This window comes from Mizuhopecten yessoensis, unplaced genomic scaffold (assembly GCF_002113885.1).
Source record: "Mizuhopecten yessoensis strain PY_sf001 unplaced genomic scaffold, ASM211388v2 scaffold11133, whole genome shotgun sequence".
In the NCBI taxonomy this organism is placed as follows: Eukaryota; Metazoa; Mollusca; class Bivalvia; order Pectinida; family Pectinidae; genus Mizuhopecten; species Mizuhopecten yessoensis.
The window spans coordinates 2,139,645-2,151,957 of NW_018408896.1; the positions used below are offsets into that span (position 1 = coordinate 2,139,645).

General features: G+C 38.0%; 1 protein-coding gene across 2 annotated transcripts in view; it reads right to left on the bottom strand.

The window, feature by feature from the left end:
- Positions 1 to 21: 21 nt before the first annotated feature.
- LOC110466383 (ancient ubiquitous protein 1-like) overlaps positions 22 to 12,313 on the bottom strand; it is a 26,414-nt gene continuing 14,122 nt past the window's right edge. Inside the window, exons 8-13 of one of the 2 annotated variants that reach the window (XR_002464730.1) lie at positions 9,035 to 9,108; positions 8,535 to 8,722; positions 8,084 to 8,230; positions 7,359 to 7,483; positions 5,851 to 6,912; positions 22 to 5,793 (exon numbers count right to left, since the gene is read on the bottom strand). Coding sequence is in view for 1 of the 2 variants with exons in the window: in XM_021522829.1 (XP_021378504.1) it covers positions 6,778 to 6,912; positions 7,359 to 7,483; positions 8,084 to 8,230; positions 8,535 to 8,722; positions 9,035 to 9,108 (669 nt within the window). In the remaining variant the exon portion in view is untranslated. Of the gene's footprint in view, positions 6,913 to 7,358; positions 7,484 to 8,083; positions 8,231 to 8,534; positions 8,723 to 9,034; positions 9,109 to 12,313 lie in introns of both variants that reach the window. The other variant, XM_021522829.1, reaches the window with a different exon arrangement.

A 12,313-nucleotide genomic window follows, 5' to 3' on the forward strand; every position in this document is an offset into this window, starting at 1 on the left:
ACAATATGGTACATGTAGTAAGAAATAACACAATTCTAGTACGCAGCTTCAACTGTTTTATTTATTCAAAAATAGTTATGTCAAGTTCTGGAAGGTCAAGTAACCAAAGAGAGTGAGAGAGAAAAAGAAAAGAGAGATTGCTTTAGATAGAAATAACTAGGTAGCATGTAGAATCAAACTTGTATAAAGTAAATTACATCATGCTTTATATCATCCATAATATACTTGTTAGTAAAATATGAGTTTCAAAAAGTACACTTGCCAGGTATTTCATGTACAGTAAAAAGATCCTAATTACCTAATCAATAACAAAATGGGTTGCGTTGATACATCAATGGAGTTCTTCATTCCAAAACATTGGGGGAAAAGTCGAAATGCTTTAAATTTTAATACACCTAAATGTCAGTATTTCGTATGGTCAATGAACACACTATGCATCGTACACCAAAAAAGAAAAGTAAATACTTGATTCATTATGATTGTATTAATTATGTACTAATATATATTTAGTAGGACCAGTGTTAAATGTCCTGATGAGCTTTATCACATTAACTCATTCACCCCTGAAGACACATTTGAACTCTTCCAATTCAAAAGTTGGAACAGTTCATTATGGAATTTCAGGGGTGAATGAGTTAATTACATGTGAATCAATAATATTCAATCGATTTCCAAACAGGTATCAATTTCCAAACAGGTAGCAATTTCCAAACAGGTAGCAATTTCCAAACAGGTGAGACACCTGCCTTAAAATTTACATGTAATGTACGATTTTATGTCTACAAATACATGCTGGTGACACTTCTTTAGCCTGAATATCAATTTCAGGAGGGAAAAAAATAATCAAATTCTCATTAAACTAAATTAATCATACTTTACCAGAAAGTCAACAACTTAAGTTGAAACAGTATTATAAATATGGAAATACGACATCTTATACAGAAACATAAAAATTTAATGTCACACATATAAAATCATCTTCTCCCGTAGAACTCAATTCTGACAAGTCAAACATATTTGGAAACAAGTAATATTAACCAAATTCAAATAATCTATTTAGGAATACCCGTTTTTGTATAAAGAGGTTTATATAGCACAACCAGTAAGTGTTGCTATATAGACCTTTCTACTATCCATACTTACCAACTTGAAGAAAATGTTCAGAAATATAACCTTTGTGTTTTGGTAAAAATGTCATTAAATTTTCCATCAATTTTCCTACTTGGATAAAAAAAAAAACCCACATCTCTTGACTTCGTAGGCTGCTTCTAATAGGTAAGCCCCAGTTCTTCTATTAAGTTTTCACTTTTTAGAATTGGGATGACAATTAAAATATGAACATCTGTTCATGACATGGCGTAATATAGGTACGTGTACATGTATTACTTCTATAAAATGATGACAAACCATTAAAAAAAAAAAGATCATGCTTATTTTCAATAAAATTATTCGGAAAATCATTACCAGTAGTTTATCAAAGGGATTACCATACAGTGATACTTCAATTCAACTTGTATAAATAAATAAAGGAAATGGGGATGAATATGTTTTTATCAATGTAAATGATTTTGGCATGGAGAGATAATTGCAAATTCAAATATCTCGCAATTTTTTTTATCTCGAAAAGGATTCAATAAACATAATCCTAATTAATATGATTATGGAAGAAAACCCATGAACGATAATAATAATCACAAAGAGGAAATGATTTAACAGTAATATAAATCAATATTTGAAATAGTCTGCATTGATTCTGATTTGTGAACATCTAAGCTGGATTACAGGTACAAAGTCCTGTAACAGAAGGCGGTTACATCTCAGCCAGATATTACCGAGACGAGGGTCAACTCAGTGAGATATTGTCGAGACTAGGGACGTCTCAGTCAGATATAGCTGAGACTAATGAAATCTCAGTCAGATATAGTTGAGACTAATGGCATCTCAGTCAGATATAGCTGAGACTAATGACATCTAAGTCGGATATAGCTGAGACTAGGGATGTCTCAGTCAGATATAGCAGAGACTAGGGACGTCTCAGTCAGATATAGCCGAGACTAATGACATCTCAGTCAGATATGCTAGCTACAGAGCCATCTATGAAATATAATGGAACCACAAGTACAGAAACTACAGTCAACAGAAGAATGGCAATATAACTACAGTGGAACCCCGCTTATTATGATATATTCTACTTGCCAGAGAAAAATATCATTATAACATATATCATAATAACCGATCAAGCTGTTTTCGACCATTTTTATGTTGTCTGAACCGGAAGTTACATGCCCTATATGAATCAGACATAGATTAATGTGGAAACAAGGAAAAATATAAATACAAACTGAAAAAGTAACAATTGAAATAATTTGATCATTGTTATTTACATCAGTGTGTTGGGAAAATTTGAGAAGACTTTGTTTTGCCGTCGTAATGATCAGTATGTAAATTCTACTTTCACTTTCAAACATATTCCTAAGAACTATCTTTATACTACATCCTAGCTAACGATATTGTAATGTTACAGTCAATAGGATGAAAGAAGTGATATTAATAATCATGATTTACCTATTTTGCAACAAGAAGTTGCTTTACATTTTGTCCCATAAGTGTCAAAATATTTTGCCACGTTATGTCAATTACAATCACATGACAATCACCTGCCTCGCAAGTCGTGCGATAAAATCAACTTGCAAAGAAACAATAACGATTAAAAACACAAAATATTCCCATTTTAACAATAATCAAATATTGTATTTAACGAAAATTGCGTATAGGGAATCAACTTACTGAGACATTTACATATAACTTAATCTATTTCATGGTGACCAACAAAATCATTGTCTAGTGAAACCAAGCACTGGCTATATAGAAGCTATTTAGGGTAAAAATAGGTAAATGATAGCATCAAAATCATATAGGTGTGATGAATACCGGTAAATGATTCAATCTGAACCAAATTTTACAAAACTGTATTACCTTTTAGTACTGACTGTAAAAATCATAATGATCAATACAAACCATAATGATCATAAACTTACATTTATAATTAAAAAACGATTGTATGCAGGCCGTAAAGTTATTTAAGCGGATCCAAATTTTAGCATATCATCAAGTTTTAACAAATTAACGTGCTGATAAATTGGCACAGAAAACTATAAGCAGAAACTGCTAATTTAAGAGTGCAACCATATTTTAGTGCAATATTTTAAACTCGAAAAACCACCAAAAAAAGAATACCGCTAAAAATGTACATGTTAACAGTATGTAGGAATGAGTTTTAAAAAACCATTGTGTTAAAGTTTATGACAAAACAAAGATTATCAATATCCTCCTTTTTTAAAATTTGACTACAGAAGAAATTCGAGTGAAAATGTTTGTATTTTAAAACGGCAAATGAGATTACATAAAACAAAATCTCCTCACTAACCCCTTTCATCTTGTACCACTACATTCTAAATGCATTCTCATATGGTACAACGATATTTTGGTCTCATAAATCATAAGATCTATTACAATTACCCAGGTAAAGGAATATTTCTGTGCTTGTATTCTTCAATTTCACATCATCCTGATCAGATACATATCCACCGATACAAGGATAATTTTTTTGTTAATCTGTACTTAGACACAACCCACTGTTGTAGTGTTCATCACTTTAGAATCCTTTCAGTAATTCAGTGAAGAGAAAAATATAAATATGACAATATTTTTCATAGAAATCTTCACCCCAATTTCCAAATATACTAGAAATATATCTATATGCACCTGTTCCCAATCTGTTGGAAATTGAACTTCACACAAAGTCTATGAAGTAGAAAAGATCAGTCATAATGACCAACATTTGATATTCCGGTGTAGTACTCCTGAAGATGTACTCGCATAAGAAGTAAGTTTCACCACTGTTGAACTCCTAGTACATATTTTAGCGTAATGTCGCTAAATCCTACCGCTTCAAAACTACTGATGGCCGCCAATTTAATAATTCGTGGATTTTAAGTCGCATGATTCCCTACACTGTAAATTCAAAGTCTAACCAAGATGTTAAATAAACCAATGCACCGATGGATTGACAGACAAACCTCATCCACTTTGTTGCAGGAACATTAAACATGTTGCATGTCTATAACAGTGGTTTTTCTCAGGGAACTCCAGCTTTCCTCCACCACCAAAACCTGGCACATCCTTAAATGACCATAGCCGTTAACAGGACGTAAAAAACACAAACAAACCAAACTTTAACAAAACTTAGATGAATTGAAAAGACTTGTGACTAATGGGATGCTTTCCTAAAACCTACCCTTTCCTTCAGGAATTCTTAACCTAGTACCTCTGACTTACGTGTTCTCCTGCCTTGTTGTTAACCATAGATTTTGTAAGGACTTTTGTTCATAATTGCAGTTGAACTGGGTTTACTCCCTTCCATCCCCCTATTTCAACACATACAGGAATTTTACAATTTCTTAACACACTCAGTAACCTTGGTGAAAGATGATAGAGAAAATGATGGAATGTTTCAATCTCAGAGAATTTCTAGCTTTGTACAGTTTATCTCCGAGTCTGTGATCAGATCAAAACTAATCAGGTTTCTCCACAATCAAGTTAGAATGTATCCAATCGGTAAAGAAAGAAGGAAAATAGCACAAAGATCCTGTCAGGCTGAAGTGCTTAAGTTTTTTTATGAATAAATATACATTCCCATCTATATTCCTCCTCAATATATTTCAGGAATCCAACTCTCCATGACGGACTTCAATAATCCCATTCTCCCCAACAGTCTTACTAATCCCATTCGCCCCAACAGTCCCAGGAATAGAATTCTCCTTAACAATCTCCTAGAACAATTCTTTTTAACAGTCCCCAGGAATCCAATTCTCAACAGTCCCAGGGAATTGAATTTTTCTAAACAATCTCCAGAAATTCTGTAATTAAATTTTCCTTACAATTAATAGGAATCCAATCTTGCTAAGCAATCCCTAGCAGTCCACTTTTTCACACCAAAGAATCCAATTCTCCACAACTGTATACAGGCTGCAGAAATACAATATCTTCTGCAGGAACCCATACATTATGTAACAAGAACACAAATCAAGTTCGAGACATTTTCACCTGGAAATATGTGTATAATTGTGATAAAGTAGCTGTGACCTTCTGGCTATACACGTAGCTGTTATGACAATAACCTGTATTGTGTAACTACCTTTGTTAGCACTGTTAATGGTCTCTCAGGAAAAATGATCACACGTTCATGAATCGCTCAAATAATATTTTCCTGCTATGTACAAAAACACAAACAGAATGATTACTGAAAATACCCTTAATATTTTATACTTCATGTTCATCAGTTTTACAACAACTACCCTGATTGTACAGGATCCGGAGTGACATAAATACAATCATACAGACAGATCAGGTAGCATACCGTAATACACTGTACCTCAATAAACAATGACTGTTACCTTGCACAAGTCACAGTGACCTATTTCTCATGTAAAGCCACAGTGACCTACATCCTGTACAAGTCACATCGACCTACTTATTGTGTAAAGTCACAGTGACCTACATCCTGTACAAGTCACATTGACCTACTTATGGTGTAAAGTCAGTGACCTACATCCTGTACAAGTCACATCGACCTACTTATTGTGTAAAGTCACAGTGACCTACATCCTGTACAAGTCACATCAACCTACTTATTGTGTAAAGTCACAGTGACCTACAACCTGTACAAGTCACATCAACCTACTTATTTTGTAAAGTCACATTGGCCTACTTATTGTGTAAAGTCACAGTGACCTACATCCTGTTCAAGTCACATTGACCTTCTTATCATCCTGTACAAGTCACAGTGACCTTATTATCATGTGAAGTCAGTGACTTACATCCTGTACAAGTCATGCTTGGTAACCTACTAATCAAACGCAAGTGGCAGTAACTTTTGCCGTGTATAACACATTGTTCTACATCCGCTGAAAGTCACAGTGACTTTATATCCTCTGAAGTGGGTGACCTTTATATCCTCTGCAAGTCTGTAACCTAAATCATGTACAAGTCACAGTGACCTATATCCTCTGAAGTTGGTGCCATAAGTATCATCTGCAGGTCATAGTGATCTTGTAACTTCAAAAATTCAGTTATCTTTTACAGATAATGATGAAAATAAACACAAATTCAGCTTTGTGTCTTTCAAGTTCATCATTCCCAAATCAGCCAATGGCACCTTCTCTAAGTAGAGGCTCCTCGAAACAATAAGAACCTATATCCAAAACTACATCTGTTGGAAATAGCTTATTCACTCATTTCATGGACTGACCTCTAAATAAAGAAAGTGATGAACATAAATTTGACACATTGAACTGTCTGAACTTTCCCGAGTAACAATGTTGTCATGATCATCACAGTGTCCTCCAGTAAAACAACAATTCACCACTCAAATCACTTCATGGTATGGGAGATCTTCCAGGAAGGTGATGAGATGTGGCCTCAGAACAGTATTTGGTATAGGATTCTAGCGACCTATATTTTGTGTCGAGACACTAGTATTATAATGAATTGTATGATCACAGTGACCTATATGTGACACAATCTGGTATAGGTACTGTATGACTTATACAGTGACCTATACTCTATGCTGGGACACTCTGAACTTATCACCACACAATCAAACGTTTAAGGTGACTTGTACAACCACAGTCTTGTGAAGTCAGTAAGTTAATACACGTATAAAACACTCATTGAAAACGAGAAGCACCAGAAGACATTAGTTTACACGTTACATGATCACAACAGTCCATGTTTTTCCTTGTAGCGCTGTCGTGCTGTTGCCATCATCAGTTTCTTCCGGTCTTCTAAGGATACCTGCCGATCTGGTGCTATTCGTGAAAATGTGTTGGATTTGTATTTTTGTTGCGATGCCTGAAAACCATAAAACATATTTGCATTTTTAACTTCACGTGTTGTATCTGTATTTTTGTTAACCCTTTCACCCCTATTTAACTTCAGTAGACACTACCATGCATTGATACAGACAAGTCTATTATGGTTTACAGTGGTGAAAGGGTTAAGATACCTGAAAGAAATGCTAAAACTATTTTTGTTCTATCAAACTTTATCGCACTTGAAATATCAATTTGAATAATTTTATCTGAAGGTGTTTCACTCATTTTGTTTTTTAAAGGAATGATTGTCCACTTTGTATGTATCACTATCTTTACAAATTCTAGACTGCCAGGTTACATTTGTAATGTTTAATATTTTGTTTCATGTGAAAGCAGCATAAATCAAAACTTCGGTAATATTATAAACATATCTGTTGTTTACTGTCTTTGCTGCTGTTACTGTAGAAAATGCCTTATACTTACACAAATGCCTGTTTTTAAATTGCAGTCAATTTGAGGCGACTCTTTCGTATCTGGTTTCTTTGTATCTTCTGATATGTTTCCTTCCAGTATATTAGTAATTGTTGTATCTACATCTTTGGTATTTTCTATAACAAGAAAAACAATTGCATTTAATTTATATTCAAGATTTTAATATTTTGAACTTAAAAATATCATATTTATGGGCGGATTAGTCGAGTGGTTAACACTCCGAAGCAGACGGCCGGGGTTCGATCCCCGAATTCGCCATAAGCATGGAATATTAGAGAAAGTGTTTTTCTCCTGCCCACACAACTCCAACAACCCAGGTGGAGTATAAAATGGTCTGGGGTGGGTGTTGCGGTACCTGTGCTGTAGCATTCAAGTGAGGTGGCACTATAAATGATACCGTTGGAAGCACGGTCCCACTTCAAACAGAACACAATACATCCCCAGCACACACACATAGGGAGATATTAGCCAGGTGGCATAGGACTAGAAGTTAGCGCCTGATAAGGCAGCTCCTGCGAATTCCTCAATATTGTATTGATTAATATATATTCTAATTGTATTGACTGTATAAAATTGTATATCTATGTACTGTAAAGCGCTTTAGAGTGGCTTATGTTAGCTAGATTGGGCGCTATATCAAATGTTGTATATTTATTTATATTTATGAAAATATTCCCACTGTTTACAGCCCCACTCATCAAGTCATATGTGCATACCCAGATCTTTGATTATTTGAGACATCAACGCTGTAGGCAGCACGCCCTTCACTTGCTCAGCCATCTTTTTAATCTCAGGACTAGTATTAACAGAGTTGTCTCCACTTGGCTGACTCCCTGTCATGCCATTACCGGTATCTCTTTGACCTGTCATGAGGGAAAATAATCTAAAATAATATTCTGAAACAAAGGACAACAATTTGAGACACATCACACCATTCTTTAACAAAATCACATCATCTTGTCAGACAAATTAAAAAAAAATCAGATAATCAACAAATTTCTATTTTAAAAGACTTTTATGAAAAATGCTTCCAATTTACCTGTAATGTAATAACGTGTACTTGTAAAATTTGAACAGTATTTTGTAAAACTACTTCAAATATCAGAGTTGTAAAACATGAAACAAATGATACATTTCTGTGGTACTCCGTGAACTAGGACCACCTACTTTGCGCTGCCAGAGCTGCCTGTTTACGCTGAGCCTGATCAGTGAGGAGACGCTTGAGGTACTCTGTCTTGTCTCCAGCATTGTAATTGGTGGCAGGTACTCCCAAACTTGTAGCAATCTTCTTCCTCACGCGCTCCCCAAACTCCTCCGCCTTCTCATTATCCTCTTGTTCTACCGGCTCCAACAACCTGTGTGTCAAGATTATATATACTTATCTATCACTTTTTTGAAAAAGAGTTAGAAATTACTTTAAATAGCTCATCATTTAAAGATCCCAGCAATTTCTTCCAATTCACGTTTATCAAACTCAATTTTTGTATGACATAAGCCATGATTTAGGGATAATAGGACCTGGCAAATGGCAAACGCGTTTCGTAAAATCATAAAGATGGAGATAACCTCCATCTTTCCTGCAATTATTTTGTCAGAATTCCGTACTGAAGAGACGTTTTATCTTATTAAAATACTGTAAAGTAAGAAAAAAGAAAAAAAACACTTACCTGAGCTTAAATATTGTGTATGGGTAGAAAAGAATCCAAAAATATTCACTCAGTCTTGTGCTGTCAATTGTAGACTGAAATTGAGAAATACAGATGGTATTGGATGGTGTTGTCTACCAAGCAAGTGCTCATGGAATATACATTTTTGACGATTTTCCCCAAAAAATAAGTGCGTAATACATCATTTACAAGAAACGGCTCATGTACATCTGTAAAACAGCATCAAACATTACATGCACATGGACAGACTGTTCCAGTGATAATGCCATTGTCCTTCAAAGTCTTTCATTGTGCAAGCGTGAAGTAACCAAATACCCATCTCCTGCTCACAGGGATCAGGCATCATTATAAAAATAATCAGATAGCTCTCAAAGTTACAGGTCCTGTACATATTTCAATGACTCATAATCAGATTAATCATAGTATGGTCAGACAAATCTATACTTAAAACTTACATTTCAGAAATAACAGACAATTTCAATTCTGTCAGTCATTCTGATCTCAAGATTATTTTTGATGGTGTGGTGAATTTCAGTGGAGTTATCTCCCTTGGACCATGGACCGCGCCGACACAAGATCTCGTGAGCTACGCGACAACATCGCTGTGACGCGTTGGCGCGGTCTCTAATACTTCTTGATATCGAACCAGCAACACGTGAGTGAATTTCCTCCACCTTGTCTTTGATTTCAGGAGCTGAGAGCGTTTGCAACTACTTGTTTCGACGGTGTGTGAATAACACACACCGAATTCACGACAATTGGTGTCAGAAGTGGGATAGAACTCACGCTATTTGCGCTAATTTGACATTTTTTTCCATATATTTTTTCTACCTTGCTGGTCCCCTCTCGCTCACACGTGCGCTGGCCATTTTGTTGACCAGTGCGCGAATTACGAGTGAGAGATTTTGGGACAGTTCTAGCAGTTTATTATTGTTTATTTAATTATTGATTAGGGGTAATTCAGAGTCGGCGGTGTTTTCACTGCCGTTCTGAAATTTATATTGAATTTAATTTAGTTACTTGTTAGGTTTACTATAGCACCGTTGTTATATGTCCCTGTACATAATTTTGTAATTGTTTAATTAAGTGTGTTGACTTATTTCTTTCTTGGAACTTTATATTTTGTCATGGCTGTCATAAATATACGGACAGCTACAGAAGATGAGCTGTGCACGTTGGAGGGTTTAGGCCCCGCGACGGCACAGAAAATCTTGAGTATAAGAGATGATGAGGGGCTCACTCTGCAGAAACTGGTGACTGTTTCCAGAGTGGGCATTGAGAAGTGGCAGAAATGGCTAAGTGATGGGGTCATCCTGGGCATAATGGTCACTGCCCCTGTGGAGGCGCAGTCACCAACCCGGTCGACCTCATCACGGGCAGATAGGCTAGACAGACAGGAGGACGAGGTTATGGACATAAAGCAGGAAGTTAAGGAACTGCGGGTCCAATTCAGGGAGTTAATGGTAACATTGGAGACGGAGGCTCTTAGAAAATCAGAGAGTCTGGCGGCTCGTGCTGCCTCGCCTCCGAAAAAGAGCTCTACTCCCGGCACTATGCTACTGACTACACCTAGTGGTGGTCAGTATGTCAGCCGGAGGCCACAAATAAATAGCTGGTCACCCTGGGGGGATAGGTGTACCACTCATGCTACCTCAACCTCCGTGCCACCATACTCGAACTCGCAGACAATGATTCCTAAACAGAAGGAGTCAGAGTTTGACCCTATCTTACAAGCTATCCCGAAGGATGGAAGGTATGTAAGGGGTCAAGATCAGGGTGCCCATGTATCAACATGGACAGCTGGAGGTGCCAATGCACCCATTGCACCCATTGCTTCTAAGTGGGGGTTTAAGCTGGAATCGGCCCCAAAAGTTGAAGGGGAAATGAGTCTGCCCTTGTCATGCCTATCATCGGACAATGAAAAGGGGGCTGACTTCCTGTTGGAAGATGTCAAGCCTAGTTTGACGCCTCGCAAGCAGGGAGGGGGGAATTATCCTGGGGGATATGACCCTTCACAGCCAGCTTTTCAACATAGGGGGGGTAACATACCCCCAGGCAATAGGCTGCCATACACCAATGGCGGGATAAGTAACTATCCCCTGTTGGGGCACATAGACACTCAGTTAGGGCAAAATCAGGTTAAGATAGAACAACATACTATTCCTGCTCATGGTCTGCCTTTGGCCGTTGCCGGTGCTTACGCGAGGGTGCCCTTAACCAGCACAAATTGTGGCGTAACCACACCGGCGCGTGCTACCTGGGAGGAGAATAGAAATAGACGGACCCGCGACAGGTTGGACAACGAACGTCCTGCAAGGCCCACGCATCGCGTCCTCGGTGAGCGACATGTGCGCCAACCACAAGGCACGCGCCGTGCGCCTACAAGGCGCAGACGTGATGATTCGTCAGAGAGCGACGAATCCGACCCCGATTTCTCCAGTGAGGGAGAGGGGGACAGCAATACAGATTCAGGGGACTCCTCCGACGACTACCAGAGGCATCGTCAAAGGAGTAGGAGTCCTCAGCGACATAAGATGCCCACTTACTCGGGTAAAGAGCGCTGGGAGCCATTCGCTCTTAAATTCACCAGGATAATAAAAGACAGTAGATGGTCAAACAGTAAGACCAAACAACGGTTTTTGGATTGTCTGGTGGGTGATGCGTTGGAGTAGGCAGATAAACTCCCACGAACTCTTGGGTTCGCAAAACTCAAGAAAAAGATGAAGGAACGGTTTAGCGACAAGGACGTCCCAGTAGGGAGCTAAACTTCACTAGACAAGAGGAGAGTGAGAGTTTGGCAGAATTTGCTCAGCGGATTCAAACCATTATGGGGGATGGCTTTGCCCACGCAGACACCACCACCAGGAACCAGATCGCTACGGAGGCATTCCTCAAAGGCTGTCGCGAGAAGATGGCAGCACAGAGAGCCATGGAGAAGAATCCCAAGACGGTTCACAAAGCTCTGAAATACATAAAGGCCTCCGTGGCCAATCAGCGTGCTTTGTTTGGTCTCTCGCGCGCCGCACTACCCTAGTAGTCAGGTAGAGTTTGCGGAGGGCACTAAGTCGGGGGATGATAAAGTAGAGGAAGCCCCTGTACAGTTTTCAAAAGATGAGCTACAGGAGCTAAAGAAATACCTGGCCCGGCTTAGTGCGGGCGGCGTATCTGCCCGTCCGTCTTCTCCTCCACCTCGGGGTGACTACCGATCTCCGGAACGCGACCGAGGGTTCCCTCAAAACTATGGGGGAAACCGATCTCCGGATTATCGTGATAGGACAC